This window comes from Myxine glutinosa, chromosome 9 (assembly GCF_964187855.1).
Source record: "Myxine glutinosa chromosome 9, kmMyxGlut1.1, whole genome shotgun sequence".
NCBI lineage: Eukaryota > Metazoa > Chordata > Myxini > Myxiniformes > Myxinidae > Myxine > Myxine glutinosa.
In genome coordinates, this window is record NC_136269.1 from 8,169,065 (window position 1) to 8,192,143 (window position 23,079).

Sequence of the window (23,079 nt, forward strand, 5' to 3'; positions counted from 1 at the left end):
GGGTTAATCCCCTTGCCTTTTTAGCTGGCCGTCCCGAGTCCTTAGAAGTTATAACGCTCCTTCCGGTCGGTATTAGCTAGGGTCATTGGTCAAAGTAGTCCCAAATACCTACTTACTAACCCGACCGTAAAGCAGGGAAATAACTCCCGCTCGAACCACGGATACGATGGAAAACGCCGAGCGGATGGCAATCCGCGATCCGAGCCGTTAACAATAAGACTAAACCCGATTCTGAGCGGTTCCTAATCGTGCCACAGGTACTCAATTGAGAAAAGACGGATGCGATCGTATGGAGAGGAAACCAGAGTATGGGAAGAACAAAGATGGGTTTATTCACAAATATACAAGAGAAGAGGAAACGAAAGGATGTACAGGAAGAAGAAGAAGAAGCAGGACACAGGGCAGTCTTAACAACAGTCTTAACTTAGGACCCCAGACAAACATACACACTCACACGGGTATTGTAGCTGGTAGGGTGGAAGGTCCAGGTAGATGGTCCAGGCGATGGGGTCCAGGCTCCGGTCCACTCCAGTCCAGCGCGCGAAACCCGGCAGGCAGTTCTGCGTATCGTTGGAACGCGACAGGACCTTACATATAGCGGGGGGCGGGGGAGGCTGGTGTCGTTCAGCGTACTTAATAACTGCAGCAGCGTGCCAAACGCACCCTCTCCAAGGTTCTCTTAAAAGAGCCAGCGAGTGAGTCCTTACGCCAATGTGCGCTCCTTATCAGGCTTTTGCAATGCACTCTCCCGACCAAGTCCTTTCAATCACGACAGTCCCCTGCGCAGTCCGTGAAAGAAGTCCCTTCAATGCGCGTGCCTCCAACAAGTCCTCCGAAGTCCCTTCAATGCGCGTGCCTCCAACAAGTCCTCCAGTCCTTTCGCCACTGCCGTGTGCACGCGAGTCCTCTGCGCAGTCCTATAAAAAGCAGTCCTTCAAAGGGTTTTGCGCTCGCGCTTATATCATGCGAGCCAAGATCACTCCGCGCTTCCTAAAGCCACGCCTGCCGGTGATATTCCCTCAGCCCTGGTTGGCTGGTGGGGGCTTACCGGCCACGCCTTTGATGGCTGGTTGACAGGCCACACCTTGTTCTTGGCGTTCCGCCCCCTTTTTCCTCGGGCCTGACCGCATGGTTAATGGTGGCTTGAACGAACGCTAAGGTGGCTGCTGCTGGCAGAGGCGCGTAATGGCATCGCTGGGAGAGAGAGGTTGGCAAAATGGCCAGAATTGGATTGGGGACCTACTCCTATTTAATCGATGCAACGCAGATTCAACTATTGGAAACACGGCCTTATCTAAAACACATAATAATGAAATAACTGAGTTCCTATGGTGGCCTACGTGTTGCTTGTGGACTAACTAGGGGTGCAACCTTTAACCTTTAATGTCGTATTTACAAGTGATTATTTATTTACAAAAGTGTGGGTTCTAAAACCACAACACTGCACCCTCCCTTTTTCCAGGCTCATCCCGAGCCGAAACAAAAGGAACTATCTTTTAAATTAGTGTGACACTTATGTGTGGTTACCCTCTACTTTTAACCTCACCCTGAGTGCGACAGTTTTAACACTAGATATGTCCCACCTGCTGCGTTGCATCCTATCTAACTGACTCACGCCCACAATTAACCAAATTACGGAATGGTCTTCAAACTAAACATAGAGCCGGTGGGGAGCATTATTTACAATACACTAATTATTTACAAACTGTCACCCAGGACCTGTCTTTGGTGGGAAAAGAAAAGATGGTTTTGATAAGAGGAAAAATGCCATTGCCATGCACTGCACCGATACACCATACCATATGTACCCATATGCACCGATAATAAAGAAATGCACAAAAAGCACCATAAAAGCACCATCCATGAAAATGCACCAAAAGCACCAGCACCAAAACATTTCAAAATTAATAAATGATGTCTGATGTCTTCTCTGCTGGGCCGATGTATCTTGCTGTCTTGATTGATCTTCTTGCTTGATGTTATTTTATTTAACAAAAGGGCACACACCGCGTCTGCTTTTTATTATTTGTATGGCCAGCAGGGCCAACCCAGGTGGTCCACTGCTGGGCATAGATGCCACTTTAAAACACAGTGGTCCGCAAGCCAGATACTGCTGGCAACCATGGTCGGTCCCAGCAGAGGTGCCAGGCCACAGAACGTGTGGTCCATAAGTGGTGCTAGGCCACAGAACGTGTGGTCCATATGTGGTGCCAGGCCACAGAACGTGTGGTCCATATGGTGCATCAGTGCAGGCAGGAGGCAGCAAGGGCGCGAGCGCACAACTGCGGATACCTGCACAATCCCCTCGGGCACAAAATAACATGGTCCATGAGTGGGGAAGGAGGACAAAGCAGATTAGCGGGGCAAGGGCGCAAGGGTACACATCAAAACCAAGCAATGCAAGATGAGGGGCGCGAGAGAGCGAGCCGAGAAAGCTCGTCCCTAACCGCACGTCACCCCCCATGTCACCTACTCTACCCTTGCCCCTACCCCGTATTTACACAATCTACAACTTTACAAATTCGTCGCTAACGTCTTGTCCTTCCCATCTCCCCTAAACCAAATTTGTCATCAATCCCTCCTAAGGAGGAAGAGATGGAATTACAAACAATGTCTCACCCACGTCAAGATGCGTCTCACATTCCAAATGCCTGCAAAAACTGGCGTGGAGTCCTGTCACCTAGGTGAGTGGATGCGGATGGTGCGAAGAGATTTTCCTCCTAACTATCTTCTAAATGACATTAACACTTTAACTCTACCCGGGGTCTTGCCCTGCCAATCCATTGGCCATCATTACACTATGCGGTTCTAGAAACCAATTCCCATTGAACATACTGTGGTGCTCTCCAATTTGGGGTCTCACTCCCCCGATTTTTCAACCTGTGCCCTTGCACAATTTTAGGGCTGGGTCGTGTGGCTCACCAGCAGGTCCGCTCACCTGCACACCTCCGCCACTGTAGTTGCCACCCGAGCTTACCTAGCTCCTCACCCTAACCTGGGGAAGGCCCTCTGGCCCCCTTTCCCCACTAATGCCCCCTCTGGCATCGGGCTACCCGGGTCCTCTCTCGGGATCCACGGGCCCCACTGAACTCTACTACCTGGCTCCCTGAGCCTACCTGCGGCCTCACTTGGCCGACAGACTAGCAGTGGCGGAGTGCCCATTTAACCATTCTCACTAACAGGCCACATGCCCAGCCATTTCACTTTACTCATGCACCAACCAAGCAGTACTCTGCTACTTTTAGCACCACAGATGTCAATATCCAACCACAATTTACCTACTCCCTCTACGCTTGGTATTACGCTGTTACGCTATTTTTACGCTTGGCATTGCTCATGGTGATCTTAGGCTTATGTGCGGCTTTTTGGCCATGGAAACCCATTTCATGAAGCTCCCGACGAACAGTTGTTGTGCTGACGTTGCTTCCAGAGGCAGTTAGGAAATCGGTATTGAGTGTTGCAATCGTGGACAGACGATTTCTATGCACTATGCGCTTCAGCACTCGGCGGTCACGTTCTGTGACCTTGTGTGGTCTACAACTTCGCAGCTGAGCTGTTGTTGCTCCTCGACGTTTCCAGTTCACAATAAGAACACTTACAAAGTTGACCAGGGCAGCTCTAGCAGTGCAGAAATTTGACGAACTGACTTGTTGGAAAGGTGGCATCCTATGACGGTGCCACGTTGAAAGGTACTGAGCTCTTCAGTACGGCCCATTATACTGCCAATGTTTGTCTATGGAGATTTCATGGTTGTGTGCTTGATTATATATACCTGTCAGCAATGGGTGTGGCTGAAATAGCCGAATCCACTAATTAGAAGGGGTGTCCGCATACTTTTGGTCATGTAGTGCGCACACACACACACACACACACACACACACACACACACACACACACACACACACACACACACACACACACACACACACACACACACACGAGTCAAAATCAGTTAAGGGGTAATAAGCATAGGCAATTTGTAAATTCCACTTTAAACAAGTAGCTATTGAAGAAATTGGCCAAATGATGATGGTATATTTTAATGTAATTGACAAAGAGACAATGAAGACATTTTCATGCAGTACAATAAAACCTAACTATGAGTAAAAAAGAAAAAGGCTAATTCAGGGATCATTTTTGGCATAGCTTTTTGTACCATGCTGGGATACCCACTATGTAATTGCTTGTAGACTTTTTATTGATTTCAAGTGACGATGTCTGTCTAATTGATGGGATGTATGCTTCCAAAGCTACCTATAGACATCATATTCATATGTCAAGCCTCCTCTAAATGAAAAAAACAATATCTTGAAAAGTGCACTTGTTAGTATGTCCATCAATATTATAGGTGTATCGTCAATATTATAGAAAAACATGCATCGTGATAATGTATTAGAAATCAACTGCAGTTGAAATAGTTATTTTTCAGGAATATCACATTTTCCACCCCAGGAGCCATTTATTATCAAAATTTCGTGGTTTGAAGAAAAGTTCTACCCTGTCCGTCAAGAATATAACATGCATAACTTATGCGAATATCTCCTGCCTACTGAGGACAATGTGACCAATCTGCTTTTTGGAAATCTAAACTTAGCCCGGTGCAAGTACTCGATCATCGTTTTTTTTTAGGAAGGAGGTGGCAATGGCAGTTTGTTCGATCTGCGGTGGTGTCTGTCAGATGAAATTACCTGAAGAATAAATAACGTACAGTATATGCAAGTACAAACCATCTTGAACTTTTTTTTTGTATACAAAGTAGAGGCTCATGTAAGAGCTAATACATTAAACACAAAAAACATAAATGGACACATAAAACATATAATAAAGGGAGTGGGAGAACTTACTCAAAATGAATTCGAATTGTTGTAAAACTTCATAGAAATACTTCTCAAGTTGAAAGAAAATAAATAAGGGCCGATGCCACGGCATAAAAACCGAGGTTGCCCCAGCCTGTAATAATTTATGACTATACTTTTAGAATTCGTTGAACCAATCGTAATTTGTGTTTTTTCTGAATAATCTCAGACTTGTGTTTGAATTCACTATTGTTACCAGTATTGCCCAAGTCTGACACTGTATTTCACTTGGATAGCAAACTAGATGCTGATAATCCAAACCCTTTGAGATGTGTCCGTCAAAACAACATGTGCAAGTGAAGGGTGCATGTGACATGTGCATGTGCATGTCACACAATTGCCCACGTGAAGTTGAAATTGGCTCCTGCCAGCTCGTACTTCCGTCTTCATGGAATTGTATCCCTTATGAATAGTGTGTTCATATATTTTAAGCTAAACGATGAAACAAACATTTGAACATGACAGGGAAACCGATACTCTACTCAAACCATTTTGCCAGTTAAGTATGACACAAAATGCTTATGATGACAATTTAAACTCGGACCACTTTATTATGCCGTCTAGATGAGGATCAGCTAATCTTGGGCCAATGTGGTATAATATTTAATCTGGAGAGAATTTCATTGAAAATCTAATTTCAGGCTCGCGTAGTGATATTTAAATTGAGATTATCTTGGTGTGATATGAAATGAAGGACTGGCTTAGTACCTTTCTTTTTCAACGAGGTCGCAGGGGAATCGTACCTTGATCTTTTTTTTTTTGTATACAAGATCGAGGCTCGTGAAAGAGCTAACATCAATCACAAAAAAAAAATTACCACTATTTTTACCACTATTGCCCACATTTTTACCACATATCTTCTGCAGACATCAATGGTTCTAAGCCAAAATAACACACTCGATATGGAAAGCATGTTCTGGCAACAGGATGGAGGACCTGCCCAATATCACAGTATTGTCCAAAGGTAACCTGGACGAATCCTCCCTCAGTGTTGGATACACCTCGATAACCTTGATAATTGAATAGCAACACTATTTTGTTCCATTAACAAGGGGAATTGTACTCGTGTTTGCATATCTGTCACCGACAGGTGGCCACGATGTTAAAGGGATACATTTTGAGTCCCTTCACTAATCACTTAATTTCAAGTTCACCATGTACAGAATAAACATTTCAAAATTTACTATGCACCCTTGAATAAATAAATACAATAGAACATTTAAAAGTTTACTGGTTACTTTTGGATCATTCTATACATGTTCTATACAATTCTATACATGATAAAAAAACAACACACATTCCCGCGTTTCGTTTTCTTGACCTCTGGTTCTCGATTACCTTTTTTGAGATATTTTTACTTGGTTCTGTGTCTCTGAAATGATGGGTCCCATCGTCGATGGGGCCAAATGTACATGAGGTTTGTAGAAGAGGCTCATACTTCTTATTCTTTCTATGATTTGCAAAAGGCAGAAATCTGGAAGAGGAAACACACCCCATGTGGCAAAAAATCGATGAGTTCATCATCATATCAGTGAGTTCATTTTGACCTGTAATCTTCAAATTTTCCTTAACAAATGGATATCAACACATTCTTATAAACATTTATGAACAGATTGATAAACTTGATCAATAAGCCATGATCTCCATTCATTTCATTAATTTTAAATCATACTCTAATTAATTTTTAAAATTATTATTGTCATTTATTTATTAGCGATTGATTCATATTATTGATGCCAACTTAATAACCATTTACTTTATCGTTTTACATTTTATGAACAGATTGATAAACTTGATCAATAAGCCATGATCTCCATTCATTTAATTAATTTTAAATCATACTCTAATTTATTTTTTAAAATTATTATTGTCATTTATTTATTAGCGATTGATTCATATTATTGATGCTAAACTTAATAACTATTTACTTTATCGTTTTACATTTTATGAACAGATTGATAAACTTGATCAACAAGCTATGATCTCCATTCATTTAATTAATTTTAAATCATACTCTAATTTTTAATTTTTTTTTATTATTGTCATTTATTTATTAGCGATTGATTCATATTATTGATCCTAAGCTTAATAACCATTTACTTTATCGTTTTACATTTTATGAACAGATTGATAAACTTGATCAATAAGCCATGATCTCCATTCATTTAATTAATTTTAAATCATAATCTAATTTAAATTTTTTTTTAAATTATTGTCATTTATTTATTAGCGATCGATTCATATTATTGATGCTAAACTTAATAACCATTTACTTTATCGTTTTACATTTTATGAACAGATTGATAAACTTGATCAATAAGCCATGATCTCCATTCATTTAATTAATTGTAAATCATACTCTAATTAATTTTTTAAATTATTATTGTCATTTATTTATTAGCGATTGATTCATATTCTTGATCCGAAACTTAACAACCATTTACTTTATCGTTTTACATTTTATGAACAGATTGATAAACTTGATCAATAAGCCATGATCTCCATTCATTTAATTATTTTAAAATCATACTCCAATTAATTTTTTAAATTATTATTGTCATTTATTTATTAGCGATTGATTCATATTATTGATTCTAAACTTAATAACCATTTACTTTATCGTTTTACGTTTTATGAACAGATTGATAAACTTGATCAATAAGCCATGATCTCCATTCATTTAATTATTTTTAAATCATACTCCAATTAATTTTTTTAATTATTATTGTCATTTATTTATTAGCGATTGATTCATATTATTGATCCTAAACTTAATAACCATTTACTTTATCGTTTTACGTTTTATGAACAGATTGATAAACTTGATCAATAAGCCATGATCTCCATTCATTTAATTATTTTTAAAATCATACTCTATTTTATTTTTTTAATTATTATTGTCATTTATTTATTAGCAATTGATTCATATTATTGATCCTAAACTTAATAACCATTTACTTTATCGTTTTACATTTTATGAACAGTTTGATAAACTTGATCAACAAGCTATGATCTCCATTCATTTAATTAATTTTAAATCATACTCTTTTATTTTTTTTTATTATTATTGTCATTTATTTATTAGCGATTGATTCATATTATTGATCCTAAACTTAATAACCATTTACTTTATCGTTTTACATTTTATGAACAGATTGATAAACTTGATCAATAAGCTATGATCTCCATTCATGTAATTAATTTTAAATCATACTCTAATTAATTTTTTTAATTATTATTGGCATTTATTTATTAGCAATTGATTCATATTATTGATCCTAAACTTAATAACCATTTACTTTATCGTTTTACATTTTATGAACAGATTGATAAACTTGATCAATAAGCCATGATCTCCATTCATTTAATTAATTTTAAATCATACTCTATTTTATTTTTTTAATTAATATTGTCATTTAATTATTAGCGATTGATTCATATTATTGATCCTAAACTTAATAACCATTTACTTTATCGTTTTACATTTTATGAACAGATTGATAAACTTGATCAATAAGCCATGATCTCCATTCATTTAATTAATTTTAAATCATACTCTATTTTATTTTTTTCATTATTATTGTCATTTATTTATTAGCGATTGATTCATATTATTGATCCTAAACTTAATAACCATTTACTTTATCGTTTTACATTTTATGAACAGATTGATAAACTTGATCAACAAGCCATGATCTCCATTCATTTAATTAATTTTAAATCATACTCTATTTTATTTTTTTAAATTATTATTGTCATTTACTTATTAGCGATTGATTCATATTATTGATCCTAAACTTAATAACCATTTACTTTATCGTTTTACATTTATGAACAGATTGATAAACTTGATCAAGAAGCCATGATCTCCATTCATTTAATTAATTTTAAATCATACTCTAATTAATTTTTTTAATTATTATTGTCATTTAATTATTAGCGATTGATTCATATTATTGATCCTAAACTTAATAACCATTTACTTTATCGTTTTACATTTTATGAACAGATTGATAAACTTGATCAACAAGCCATGATCTCCATTCATTTAATTAATTTTAAATCATACTCTATTTTATTTTTAAAATTATTATTGTCATTTAATTATTAGTGATTGATTCATATTATTGATCCTAAACTTAATAACCATTTACTTTATCGTTTTACATTTATGAACAGATTGATAAACTTGATCAATAAGACATGATCTCCATTCATTTAATTAATTTTAAATCATACTCTAATTAATTTTTTAAATTATTATTGTCATTTAATTATTAGCGATTGATTCATATTATTGATCCTAAACTTAATAACCATTTACTTTATCGTTTTACATTTTATGAACAGATTGATAAACTTGATCAATAAGCCATGATCTCCATTCATTTAATTAATTTTAAATCATACTCTAATTAATTTTTTTTAAATTATTATTGTCATTTATTTATTAGCGATTGATTCATATTATTGATCCTAAACTTAATAACCATTTACTTTATCGTTTTACATTTTATGTGTACTTGTAATCACTTGTGAAAACTGTAAAGTTTGACTTTTATGTGATGTTGCAGTTGGTACAGTATTTTTTTTGCTTCCCCAAGGCTCACACATGTTGATTCAAAGCCCCAGACAGATAACCCCGTTTTGGCAAAAACTTTGGAACAGAGAAGGTGAAAAAAGAGATGGGGCGCGCACATGAACAGCACGTGTGTGGCATGCTCCCTCACGTACGCATCATCAATAACGCGTGTTCTCCACTCCTCCCTCCTCTGCTCCAGCGCGGCCTCTTCCGCAGAGGTGAAGGACGTGGCCACACGTAGAGTTGGCTCCAGAGGTTTCAATCTCTGCCTCCAGACATGAGACTGCTCCCGAAAAGGTCCCTAAAAGGGGCATGGATTGTCCCATATTCATTAATTGTTTTTTATTTATCGTTTAACGTTAGAACTTGCGAAATGGATTTCTGCTTTTATTGTGCTAGATTTTGTCTCGTTTATCAAACTATTTCCTCATATCAAGCATGCCATGGAGCATACATTTTCCTTCAGATAAATATTTCAACATTATTCAAAAGATGCCATTTCAAATGCTTTGAATCACATGGAAGAATATCTATAACTCGATCCATTTCTAAAGTGAAAATCGATGCATTTCTGTGCAATATGCAGTAACTCGTACCCACTCAGGAATAAGTAGTATAAAAAGACTTTGTATTTTAAGGAAGATAAACGTTTTAAACCAAATGCTTCCCAGATTCATAATAATCTCCCAAAAACATCATTCGTTTATCATAATAATCTGCATTACTAAAACTTTGATATGGAAACTCAAACGGTACAAATCAACACAATTAAGAAATTCTGTGCCATCATTATGTATTTTGCTTTCATTTCAACTCTATGTATTACCCTGTGCATTTCAACTCTATGTATTACCCTGTGCATTTCAACTCTATGTATTACCCTGTGCATTTCAACTCTATGTATTACCCTGTGCATTTCAACTCTATGTATTACCCTGTGCATTTCAACTCTATGTATTACCCTGTGCATTTCAACTCTATGTATTACCCTGTGCATTTCAACTCTATGTATTACCCTGTGCATTTCAACTCAATGTATTACCCTGTGCATGTCAACTCTATGTATTACCCTGTGCATTTCAACTCTATGCTGACAAACCTGAGGCTTCTTCGCAGCAATGTGCAGCATAGAGCAAGGCTTTTGGAAGCTCAATGCACTCCTGCCAGGGGTTGAATTTCTGGCAGGAATGAGGGAGCGTTTAGCATTGATTGGTGGCCGAGCCTCAATAAGACGTCTCTCCATCGCCATTGGTTCCTTGAAAAATGGGGAGTTGTATATTCCAGGAATCTGTGACGACATTAATAATTTCACACAATTGCCCAAGGCTTAAAACTCTTGCTTTTCATCAAAGAGGTACTCTATTCCTTTTAAGTCAAGTTATTCTGCATAAATATTTGAATCTCGAGCAATGCATCCATGAATACGGAAACCACAGATCTGACGAAGGAAACAAAGCAACATGTTACATGTGTCAGTTACATGCAAATCATCTATTACATGCAACATATACCGCTAGCAAAAAGGCAACCGCACTTCTTTAAACAAGTACACAGAGTCTTTGCTATCGTGGTAAGTTTAAAATTGTTTAAATTACATGCTTCAAGTGAGAATGGACATTTTACTGCATTTACCCTTCCATTTGAAGTTAATCTCGAGGAAAAAAACACAATTTGCCTCAGCACTTGCCTTATAATGTTGTGCTTTCCAGTTTAAATTAGTCATGTTTCTAATTCCCTTGTTATTCGTGTAGAAAGCACTGTATTGCTATTTTCAATGCTACGAGCACAGAGGGGACACAGTTGGGAGGCGGTTAGGAGGGGGGTGTGGGGGGTGGGGGGGGGGAGGGGAGGGTTGGCGAGAGACTTTCAGTGGGAGAGGGGGTTGAGTTGTCAGAGTTGCAGGTGTAAGTTTATTTACAGTAAAGATGTAAATGGTCACAGGTGTGTGTGTGTGTGTGTTTGTGTATATATATATATATATATATATATATATATATATCACAGCAGATGAGTGACACAATCACGATGCGAGTAATGTGCTACTGCATCTTAAATAGGATGACACTCGGTAGAACGCATACCTCTGCCAGGCTGAACAGTTTATGTTTTGTATCCATTGATAGGCCGGATCTGTATCCGGACCTTAATCAAAATTTAATTATCTTGTTCTTGCCACCTATCCAACTCATCCACCTAGTTTGTCATTACCCGTCCATAACTGTTTGAGATATCGTGCTCTATATATAATTTTAGCCATTTCTCTCAATTGTGAAGAATTACTTTTAAAATTCCAGTATCTGAATCCAGATCCTCATTCAAATCTAATCAATTCGTGCTTTTCACACACGCAACTTGTTCACCAAGTTTTGTTCAGATCCGTCCATAACTTTTTGAAATATTATGCTACCTGTATATATCGTTGTTGGCCTTATGTCTCATTGGTGGAGAATCACTTAAAAAATTTAAAAACTCTCGTATCCGGATCGGATCTTCACCAATATCTAATCAATTCATCCTTGTCACACCCAACCTGTCCACAACTCTGAAATATCCTGCTCATGGACTGACAGATAAACAGACGGAGGGGTGAAAACATAATGTATGTCCCCCTTCGGTGGTGAGGTAAAAATACTTAATAACCCTCAGACACTGGAGAACACATTTTAGAGACATGAACATTGCATGTTGTATTCATGGGACGATTAATCAAGACAAGATGATACAAGAGAACCTGTATGTATTGCGCAAATAATGGTGAGGTTACAGTCAAGCGGTGTGCTCATTCCATGGTGCTGATGCCCAAGTACTGCAGAAATGCCAGGGTTTCCAGAAAAATGCTGTACAGGTAATTGAACTGCAGTGTTAATGGAGATAATTTGCTGTCATGAAATAAGTTCCAGAATCAGGATGATTTTAACCATCAGAGCGATCCTATCATTAACTACAAAGCATCTCAAAATGCAAAGCCCACCCGCGTCCACTTTGCACTCAAACTAAACTCGACAAAAACACCAACTTGAAAAAATAGAGTTCATAGAGACACCTTACCCTGTGCATTGTTCAAGTATATAATTAAATTGAAATAAAATATTGATTTTAAAGGTCGTAGCCAAAAATAAATTCCGGAAGTTAACTGCTATTGATGCAGTGTCTTATACACCACCTTATTTAACATGTTCAAGTACTGCTAAACTGGAGGTTTTTGGAAGTGGCAAGAAGACATTTTTGTGTTCCACAATGTTTACGTTTATAATTCAATATAAAATAAAATAAAGATTTTACAGGTCGTAGCCAAAAATAAATTATGGAATTTACTGCCGTTGATGCATCGTCTTTTACACCACCTTATTTAACACGGTACATTAATTGCCCGTGCCTGTTGTTTGTGTCCTTTATGACGTCCTTAAAACAGTAATTTTCTTGCTTGGACTGATTTTCAATTTTGTTTGACTGCCAGACAGGCAGACAGATTGAGAAAAAAGTATCCCACTCCTCTCTGCACATGTGCAATCGGGACGAATTCAGAGCCAAAGTACTGTACGATAAACTACAGGTTCATTTTCCAATTCATGTTCCGATTAGTGTTAAAAACACAACATTCAATTGAAATCAAGTTGTTCCTTGATCTTTAACTGATGCTTGAAGACAGGCTAATCAATGGGAACATCCTTATGGAGAGGAAGATTGACTGCAGACAACAACACCTTGATCAATGATCGGATGGATATCAAAAATAAATTCAAGATGTGAAAAAAGCCCACAAGGAATTGTAAGATCAACATTCGTGCTCATCATCATTATTTAGTATGCAGCCTGCGGCTGTTGGTGGCATCATCGCAGGAAGCACGGCTGTACCGCTGATGTAGTGCCCCCGCTGCAGAGCAGAAATTTGTAATTTGGCCATGGTGCAGGCGATAGCTCACCTACTCTTCACAAATTACACTGTGGGGTCTTTAACATCCACCAACTAATGCCAGTAGACGAACTCCCATTTAACAGCCATCTGAGGTACGGCACACACATTGGTGAATCACCCTGCCTGTGAAACACCAGGAAGACATTTTATAGCTGTGCTGAGATTCAAATCCTGGCTAGACAGCTTACAGGTAAGCGTGCGGAATTCTAGGAGTGATGGTGATGGTGAGGCCCACAAACTCAAGAGACTGAGCTCTTATAGGTGTTGACTGTGGAAATATGTACAGTGACTTCAGAAAGTATTCACACCCCTTCACTTCTTCACATTTTGTTGTGTTACAGCCTGAATTTAAAATGGATAAAATTTAAAAAAATTGCCACTTTTAAAATTTTTTTACAAAATAAATACAAATGAATTACAGAAATATCTAATTTACATAAGTATTCAACCCCTCAAGTCACTACTTCGTAGAAGCGCCTTTGGCAGCGATTACAGCTTTGATTCTTCTTAGATGTGTCTGTATCAAGTTTGCACATCTGGATTTTGGGAGTTTCTCCCATTTTTCATTGAAGATTTGCTAAAGCTCTTTCAAGTTGGATGTGGAGAATCGTAGAACAGCAATCTTTTTTTTTTTTGTAGACAAGATCGAGGCTCGTGAAAGAGCTAAAAACTTCAAGTCTTTCCACAGATTCTCAATGGGATTCAAGTTTGGGCTTTGGCTGGGCCACTCAAGGACTTTCACATTTTTGTTCTGAAACCACTCCAGCGGTGCTTTGGTTGTACACTTGGGGTCATTGGCCTGTTAGAACGTAAATCTTCGCCGCATGTCGAAGGTCTTTTGCACTCTGAAGTAGATTATCCTCAAGGATTTGCTTGTATTTGGCTCCATTCATTTTTCCCTCTATCCTCATAAGCCTCCCTGCCATTGAAAAACATCCCCATAGTATGATGCTGCCACCACCATGCTTCACGGTAAGGATTATGCCAGATGGATGGGTGATGAGCTAGGCTCGGTTTCTGCCAAACGTAGCGCTTTACATTCAGGCCAAAGAGTTCAATTTTCGTCTCATCAGACCACAGAGTATTTTGCCTCATGCTTTCAGATTCTTCCATGTGGTTTCTGCAAACTCCAGGCGTGCTGCCATGTGCCTTTTTCTCAGGAATGGCTTCTGTCTGGCCACTCTCCCATAAAGCCTAGATATGCGAAGTGCTGCAGACCTGTTGTCCTTCTGGCAGGTTCTGCCATCTCAGCCAAGGAACTCTGTAGTTCTGTCAGAGCGGTCATTGGGTTCTTGGTCACCTCCATGACCAAGGTACTTCTTGCCCGATTGCTCAGTTTGGTCGGATGGCCAGCTCTAGGAAGAGTCTGGGTAGTTCCATATTCTTTCCATTTCCTAATGATGGAGCTCACTGTGCTGTTGGGAACTTTCAACCCTCTAGAAATTGTTTCATACCCTTCCCCAGATCTCAACCTCCTCACAATTATATCTCGGAGATCTACGGACAGTTCCTTGGACTTCATGGTGGCGTTTCTGCTTGACATGCACTGTCAACTGTAGAACCTTATATAGTAAGGTTTGTTTCTTTCTAAATCATGTCCAATCAATTGAATGCACCTGATCTCAATTTGGAGCGTCATATCTAAGGGAATGAATACTTATTTACTGAAGACATTTTAGCTTTTAATTTTTAAATAGTTTGTAAAAATTTCTAAAACAAAAATTCCATTTTGACATTACGTGGTATTATGTGTGATCAGTGACAAAAAAATCTCAATTTAATCCATTTTAAATGCAGGCTGCAACAACAAAATGGAAAGAAAGTCAAGGGGTGTGAATACTTTCTGAAGGCACTGTAGGTGAGTGCCTGGTATGATGCTGCTAGAGATAGTATGAAGGCATGATATTTGACTGGATGGAAGGACATATTCTGATTCTTTCCAGGTCAGTAGAAAGGGAAGCAGCTTCTGCTGTTTTGTTGTTGGAATGGAGAAGTATGGCATAGGGTGGAGTCATCAACTCGTTATTTAATGGCTCAAATTATTCACCGCCCTCTCATCCTCCTCTTCCCCCCTTATCGTGGTGTTGACTGGAGAAAGTTATTGGCCGAAGTATTTCAGGAACCGGCTGGTCAGGAATGATATTCGACTCACATCTTTCTCAGCTTGATGCTGTGGAAAAAAAGACCTTTAAGATTACTGGAATATCCTGTGATGAAGCTGAGTCTATGGGCCTATTACTTTCCCATCACAGACAGGTCGGTGGTCTCTACTGTCTTCTACCGCCTCCTTTCTGGCCTTGCACCTTCTGCTCTGTGCTTTGTACCCCCAGGTTCACTGCTCACTTCCACTCATTTGTTCCTCTTTTTCCCACCTGTGTGGAAAACTGCTTCCCCGGCTGTTCAATCTCATTCTTCCCTCCAGGTCTTCAAGACGGCTGTTCACCACCATCTCAGATCGTTACCAATTCAAAACCATGATCTTTTCTACCCTCGTTAACCCCAACCAAATCCCTCCTCCTTCCAATTTTCCCTCCTTGGAGTTTCCTTCTGTATCCATTTTATCCACCCCATGCATGTGCGTTCTGCATCCTGTTTTGTCTGTTACATCCTGATCCGTTCAGTGTACTAACTCTTCCACGAGCCTCGATTATGTATGCACCAAAAAAAAAAAAGGTGCCAGAAATTAAGAATTTGCCAAGTGTGCCAGCAATACTCACCTGGTCTTCACAAATGACATTGTGGGATTTCTAACATCCACCAGCTAGTTCTAGTAGATGGAACACCCAGCTTATCTTTCATCCAATGGATATCTATCAGTTTGTGATACTACACCTTGTCTGAAAAGCAAAACCCAAGCTAGACAGTTCAAAGGTAAATGCAGAGGAAAAGAGGGTTATCAAGGACATCAGAGGTCAAAAAAGTATATTAGGACGCACCTGGGCCCAAGACACTGCCTTGAGGAACTCTAGATAGAGATGACGACAGGTTGCTCGTGTAAGCACAACCGTTAGTTATTATTATTGATAAGCAAATGCTGCTGACCAGTGGTTATTTGAATTTACTGATTTGATTTGAGTCACTTCTGTCGTTGGTTTTGGACATGAAGAAGAGGCGGAAGTGTGGCCATTGTGGTTCTACTTCCTCTTGGTTGTACTGCTCCTGCTTGGGTGCTCGTTTGGCTAACAGAGGTGTGGAGGCTCTCTTTATGATGTATCGTTCTGTTTTGAGAAATAGTAACTGCCCTTGGAAAAACCCGTCTCTTGGTCCTTTAGTAGAAAGAAGTAGAAAGAAAGTAGAAAGAAAGGGAGTTGAAAGAAACAAGACGATAGGGGAAAACTCATACGTAATACCCATAGGCGTAGTTTGACTTCTCTATATGGGGGAGCAAGGGCTTAATATTGTTATTTCGGTAGGGTAGAGCAATATCTAGAGTCAGGTAGATCTGAATAGGTAACATGCTTCGTCTGTTGCGATAAGGAATCTGCCTTGTAATAAGTTCTGAGTGTTTAGTCCGGTTTGTCGGGTAAGAGTATACCTGTGAACGTACCAGGATGTTTGTGTGTTAGATGGTGTAGGGATTAAAGATAACAGCCCTTGTGTGTCACACCTGGTAATCAAACCTTTGTCCCTTATGGCAACGCACACCTGTAGACACTTAGATAGGCCCTTTATTACACACATTAATTAAATTCCCTTCCCTGACAATGACTTTGGAAGAAAACGGACAGGAAACCAGGCCAGGACACCGCCGATGATGGCTGCCGTCGGTTCGCTGAAGATAAGCGCTTTTGCCACAGCTTCCACTTCCCTTCTTCCTCCCGCGTTTTATAGCCGAATCCGTGTTTGGTCGTCGCCTCAAGTAAATCCGTTCTGGTCCATCCGACGTCCCTGGTGTTAACCGGAAGGATTCACACGACAATATTAATAATGGGTAGCTAGGTCTGACTTCCAAAATTACCGTTTGTTCGTTAAGGGGCATTGCCCCTCCTGCCCTGTAGTCGGTAATGTAGGGATAGAGAGGGATGGCATGATTACACAAGCTTTGAAGGCAAACACGGAGTTTGGACGTTCTGTGGTGTGTTGCATCGAGTAAGCTGTGATGCCATTTGAGGTGAGGGAAGGGATAAAGGGGAACAGGCAACAGAGGCAGGCTTAACAAGGTACCTCCAAGACTTTGAAGAGTGTGACAAGTTGTATAGTTCAGCCCTAAGGCGATAGCCATATGTTTTCAGTCGGTCATGTGTGATGCCTTTTGTGTCCTTCTTTCCCTTTGATCCTCTGTCTTTCTGTAAGCTCATTACCCTCTGCCATTTATCTCCTCCACACCATCCACAAAGCTCAGTTCAGAAGTGTGATGGAATACGCATTGCTTGCTTGCTAGGAGTATCCAAAACAACACTAAGGAAGCTCGACTACCTCAAGGACAGAGCTGATCACTAAATTGGCTTGATGCCTTCTTAAACCAAGATGCACACCTTTTCACACCAGTTATCCATGGCCGCAGTGTGTACAATATCTGACATGCATTGTAGCAAGTCACCGTCATTGCTCCTTCCAGACCCACAAGCACTACCCTCAAGAGCCGCAAGAGTGGTATTATACCGTGAACCACATCTCCTTCAGGGCTCACCATTTTGACTTTAATGGATATTGCCACTCCATCAAAGGTGGATTTAAATAACAGTGTGCTTTATCAAAGTGACATAATGGACAAACCATACCCACCGGGACATCTGTGGTTTAAAGAGAAGGCCAAACAATAGCTTCTCAGGCCAACTTGGGATGGGCAATAAAGGCTGCCCACAAGCAAAAGCCTATATTTTGTGAACTATAAAATTACATACAACTGATGCAATAGGTTGAAGATTCTGATTTGCCTGAAATGTCATTTCATGTTCAAAAGGTTTATTTAATTTTCTACCATGAGAGAATTACGTCACATTTAGTTGTTTACCTCAGGGCTGTGCATTTGTCATCTTTCTGCGATATAGGCACGAATCATGCCACAGCGACATGCCCTTGCACTGCACGGTAAAATGACATTTCATTACTGAAAAAGCTAGCGAACGCACCATGCTGAAAGATATATCCTATCAGCTTGATAAATGTAAACAAAATAGAAAGTGGAACCAGTTTTATATACAATAGACTAAGTGACAGATATAATAAACAAGTTTACTGGATACAAGTTTCCATGCAACTTGTCTGCTTCACACCACCAGCTTGCTCCGGCCATGATGATCTTAAACATTTAAAATTCCGTTCCACACAGGAAGTTCGGGCAAAAAAACCCACGTGTGATGCATACCCTTGCAGATGGCTCACGAGGCAACCAATGACCCCGAAATATTAAGATGTAATCTCTAGGGGTTGTGGGCTGCTAATGGTTTTTCTTGTGCTATCCTGACTCTGCTCCTGGATAAAGCTAAATGAGCTGTGAAAATCCTGATCGGAGCTCCGGAAATGAGTGATGTGGGCAAAGGGAGTGCGAGCATGAAACTGGGCCAGCGAGCGCAGTGCGGGGCAATGCCCCCCAGCAAACAGCTGTGCCAAGCTGAGCCTTAAAATCCAAGGGCAGAAGATGCTGCTGGGCCCATCTGCTAGCTGCCATGGCTCACGCTCGATCCACCACCATCGGCCTCCACGCTTACCTATTGGCGAGTACCCGAGAAATCGTTGTTGCTCTAAGATTAACCGATAAATTCGACACCAGGTACTCTATATGATTGTGTTCTGTGGTCTTATAATATGCTTATTTGGAAGTGTAAACAATTTTTTTGAACAATTATGTTCAATGACCTTCAATGCACTGATTTCTATAAATACATTGAAGATCTTTGAAGATCTATAAATGAAGATTAACCTGAACACATATATACAGATCTTCAAAGTAAATAACATAATTTGTTCTGTCTTAACATTGTTGCAATCATTTTATCGTGTACAGCTTTTATATTCCCCAAGTATGAAACCATACGTGCTGTTCTTTACTATGCAGAGCTTCATGTTATCAACGTGACATGAATTTAATTCCTTGAGCAAGACATTCAAATATTGCATTTTATCTACTTATTTGCGATTAAAATTTTCCTATTTTTAGGAAAATTTTCCTCATGTTAATTAATCTGACCCCTCCCACTCATTAACAGGAAGCACCCCGATAAAGATTGTGAGCAATGACGTCATTGGTACTTAAGAATTTAAGGTTAAACGATAAGCTTGGTCTATCATGATGACTCTTTTGATATCGTCTCTCTTTTGCTCACCCTCTCGCCTTGCCTGCCTGACTGCCTTTGCCTGATTGCTGCAAGGTAACTCGTGTTGGTGACTGCCTTGGCCTGCCCATGCTCATGTTGGTGACTGCCTTGGCCTGCCCGTGCTTGTGTTGGTGACTGCCTTGGCCTGCCCGTGCTTGTGTTGGTGACTGCCTTGGCCTGTCCGTGCTTGTGTTGGTGACTGCCTTGGCCTGCCTGTGCTTGTGTTGGTGACTGCCTTGGCCTGTCCGTGCTTGTGTTGGTGACTGCCTTGGCCTGCCCGTGCTTGTGTTGGTGACTGCCTTGGCCTGCCCGTGCTTGTGTTGGTGACTGCCTTGGCCTGCCCCGTGCTTGTGTTGGTGACAGCCTTTGCCTGCCCGTGCTTGTGTTGGTGCCTGCCCTTTGCCTGTGTGTTGCTGGTGTTGGTGACTCGAGCTGCGAGCCTTGGGGTGGAGGGGCACTGACCAAATTAGGGTACACAACATGGCTACACCCTTACACCCCACTAGTATTTCTTCCATTCACTCCCCCTTCCTTAGCGTTGGGTTACGGAACCACAACTTGTGCTCTTCACACGGCCTTCACTCCCGACGTTCGTTTCCACCTCTGTGGATGTCTAATGTGGCGCCCTGTTTTCTTTAATAGTATTTATAATCATAAGGCATAGGTTAAGTTAAGGTTCTGCTTCTCGTCCATTTTGCTTTGCTATTTAGGGGAGTAGCTCACTCGTCTTGCTATCGGCTTTGCTATTTAGGAGACTGCTATTTAGAGGAGAGGAAGGGGATTGGCTCACGTTTCTGAGTGAATGTGGCTCACGTTTCTGAGTGAATGTGGCTCACGTTTCTGAGTGAATGTGGCTCACGTTTCTGAGTGAATGTGGCTCACGTTTCTGAGTGAATGTGGCTCACATTTCTGAGTGAATATGGCTCACGTTTCTGAGTTAAGTGTGATGCCGATCAGGAAGAAGAAGAAGCCATACTACCAAATTCATACACTTCCGGAATTGTTTGATTTATTTGTATTCAAATATCTGGTAATTTTTTTGTATTTATTCATGCGAATGTGTACTTGTATATAACTGTCATTCATTTAAAAAGGCTTCAGCACGATCGAGCGATTTTTTTTATTTTTTTTTAAACTCCAAAAAAACGAACTTTTTATTTTCAATTTTTTTTTTGCCTAAAACACTCCCAGGCACTCACTGATGAACCTCTGAAAGTTTGATGAAGATCCGTTCAGCCATCTCTGAATAAAACGCGGACAAACACACAGACAACTCGCGTTTATTTATATACAGTGCGTATCAAAAAAAGGTGAATCCGAATTCAAGGGGTTAATATGCAAAGGTTATTTAGTTTGCCAATTTACATGTGGTTTACCAATTATGAGGAGATCCTCAGCTTTCCATTGATGCCTTTCATGCATCATTGCTGTCACACATGACCGAGTACATGTTCATTGAAAATGACAAGTTCAAATTGCATTTTTACAAGTTTGGCTCGTATACTAGCTGAAAGCACCCGGCGTTGCCCGGGTTATTTTTGAATGAATTTACTACTATAATTCAGCTTTTACTCGCGGCCGTAGAAGATTGACTACTGTAATTCAGCTCAGCTTTTAATTGCGAAATGGGCCCAGCCCGGCCGATGCGGTCTCGACCGGCCTCGCCACCTAGTCTATAACCTTCCCGGGGCCCGTCCCGACATTTTTGGTTCTTTTTGAATGAATTTACTACTATAATTCAGCTTTTACTCGCGGCCGTAGACGATTGACTACTATAATTCAGCTCAGCTTTTAATTGTGAAATGGGCCCAGCTCGACCAAAGTGGCCTCGCCATCTAGCCTAAAACCTCCCCGGGGCCCGCCCCGACATTTTTTGTATTAGAGGTTTCCTCCTATCTTTCACCGTTCAGGAGATTAGCTTGGGCAGACAAACAAACAAAAACTTTCTTTTATAACATAGAGATGTGTGTGTGTGTATATATATATATACGTATATATGTGTGTGTGTATATATGTGTATATATATATGTGATATATATATATACACAGACTTGGCATTTAATATGGAATATTTTTTTTGTGGGGGTGAACTTACTTTTCAAGATGTCTTAGAACCAAAAGTTCATTGGAATTATGTTGAAATTATTCTAGATTTTGTTAATGTGACCTTTAAAAGAAACAAAAACCACATTTGACATTTCAAAACAAATAAATTGATTCTTGAAAGTGATGTAAACTGATATCGAACTCAATTCATGGACAGTACTGTGTTAAACTTCTGTACGTTTTCCAGAAGTATCTCTTTATTTTGCACATTAGCCAAAAAAAATTTCAACAAAAACAAAAGTTCAATTACGACTGGGATTACGGACAGTAAAATTACAGTTCAGTACTTCGTGTAACCCCCACGAGCATTCAGGAGAGCACGTACACGTTGAGGCATGCTGTTCACGAGATTTGCCAAGGTTTGGACAGGAATCGTTTGCCATGCAGTGACAATAGACTGCTGCAATTCACGCACAGATGTCGGCTGCTGGTCCAAGTGGTCGATTTGACGCGTTAATTCTGCCCACAAGTTCTCTATCGGATTCATATCCGGGGACATGGCAGGCCACTCCATATGCTCTACACCACGGTCAGCAAGAAAGTGTTGGATCATGCGAGCACGATGAGGCCGTGCATTGTCATCTTGGAAGACAAAGTATCCTCGAAAGGCTGCACGAGCAAATGGAAGCAATGTTTCTTCCAGAATGGCCCTGTACTTGAACTGGTTCAGGTTTCCATTCAGAACAACCAGGTCAGTTTTGCCCCCTGCATGAAAAGCAACCCAAACGGTCACCCCACCACCTCCAGCTTGGACTCTTGGCACTATACAATCTTTGTTGTAGGCTTCATGCACTTGTCTGAGCACTCGGACGCGGCCATCTTGACGATAGACCAGAAATCTAGACTCGTCACTGAAGATCACGTGATTCCAGTGTCCTGGCTGCCATTGAAGGTGCTCTCTGGCCCACTGCAATCGGCGCTGGCGGTGTTGTCTGGTCAGGCGTGGCTTTCTCAGGGGATGCCTGGCACGATAGCCTGCTTGAACCAGTCGTTGGTTGACTAGCCTTCTGGATACAGGCACATTTGTCAGTTGCTGCCCCTCAGCCCTAAGCCGATTAGCTGACTTGGGACAGCCATTGCGGACTAACCAGTGCGCTGGTGATCATCACTCGTTGTGGTTCTGCGGGGACGTCCTGGCCTCGGTATTGGAGTAGGGACACCCCTCTGAGCATTTCGTTTCAGGATCTTTGACACCTGACCTTGAGTGATGCCATACTGCCGTAATTTCAGCACGCTGTTTCATGCCGTAATTTCGTAAAGCCACCACTCCATGACAAACAGCATTGTCGAGTTGACGGACCATCTCCAGAGGAAGCGGCAATAACTTTTGGAGATGTGCAGCAGTTGTTTTCCACTAATACA

The 23,079-nt window shown here is 40.3% G+C and overlaps 1 protein-coding gene across 1 annotated transcript in view; it reads right to left on the reverse strand.

Moving 5' to 3' along the window:
* Positions 1-4,031: 4,031 nt before the first annotated feature.
* The window catches only part of SPATA17 (spermatogenesis associated 17), a 47,457-nt gene continuing 28,409 nt past the window's right edge, over positions 4,032-23,079 (reverse strand). Inside the window, exons 6-9 of the mRNA XM_078785046.1 lie at positions 10,538-10,726; positions 9,591-9,739; positions 6,195-6,330; positions 4,032-4,688 (exon numbers count right to left, since the gene is read on the reverse strand). Coding sequence (XP_078641172.1) covers positions 4,626-4,688; positions 6,195-6,330; positions 9,591-9,739; positions 10,538-10,726 — 537 coding nt within the window. The 3' untranslated portion in view covers positions 4,032-4,625. The remainder of the gene's footprint in view (positions 4,689-6,194; positions 6,331-9,590; positions 9,740-10,537; positions 10,727-23,079) is intronic.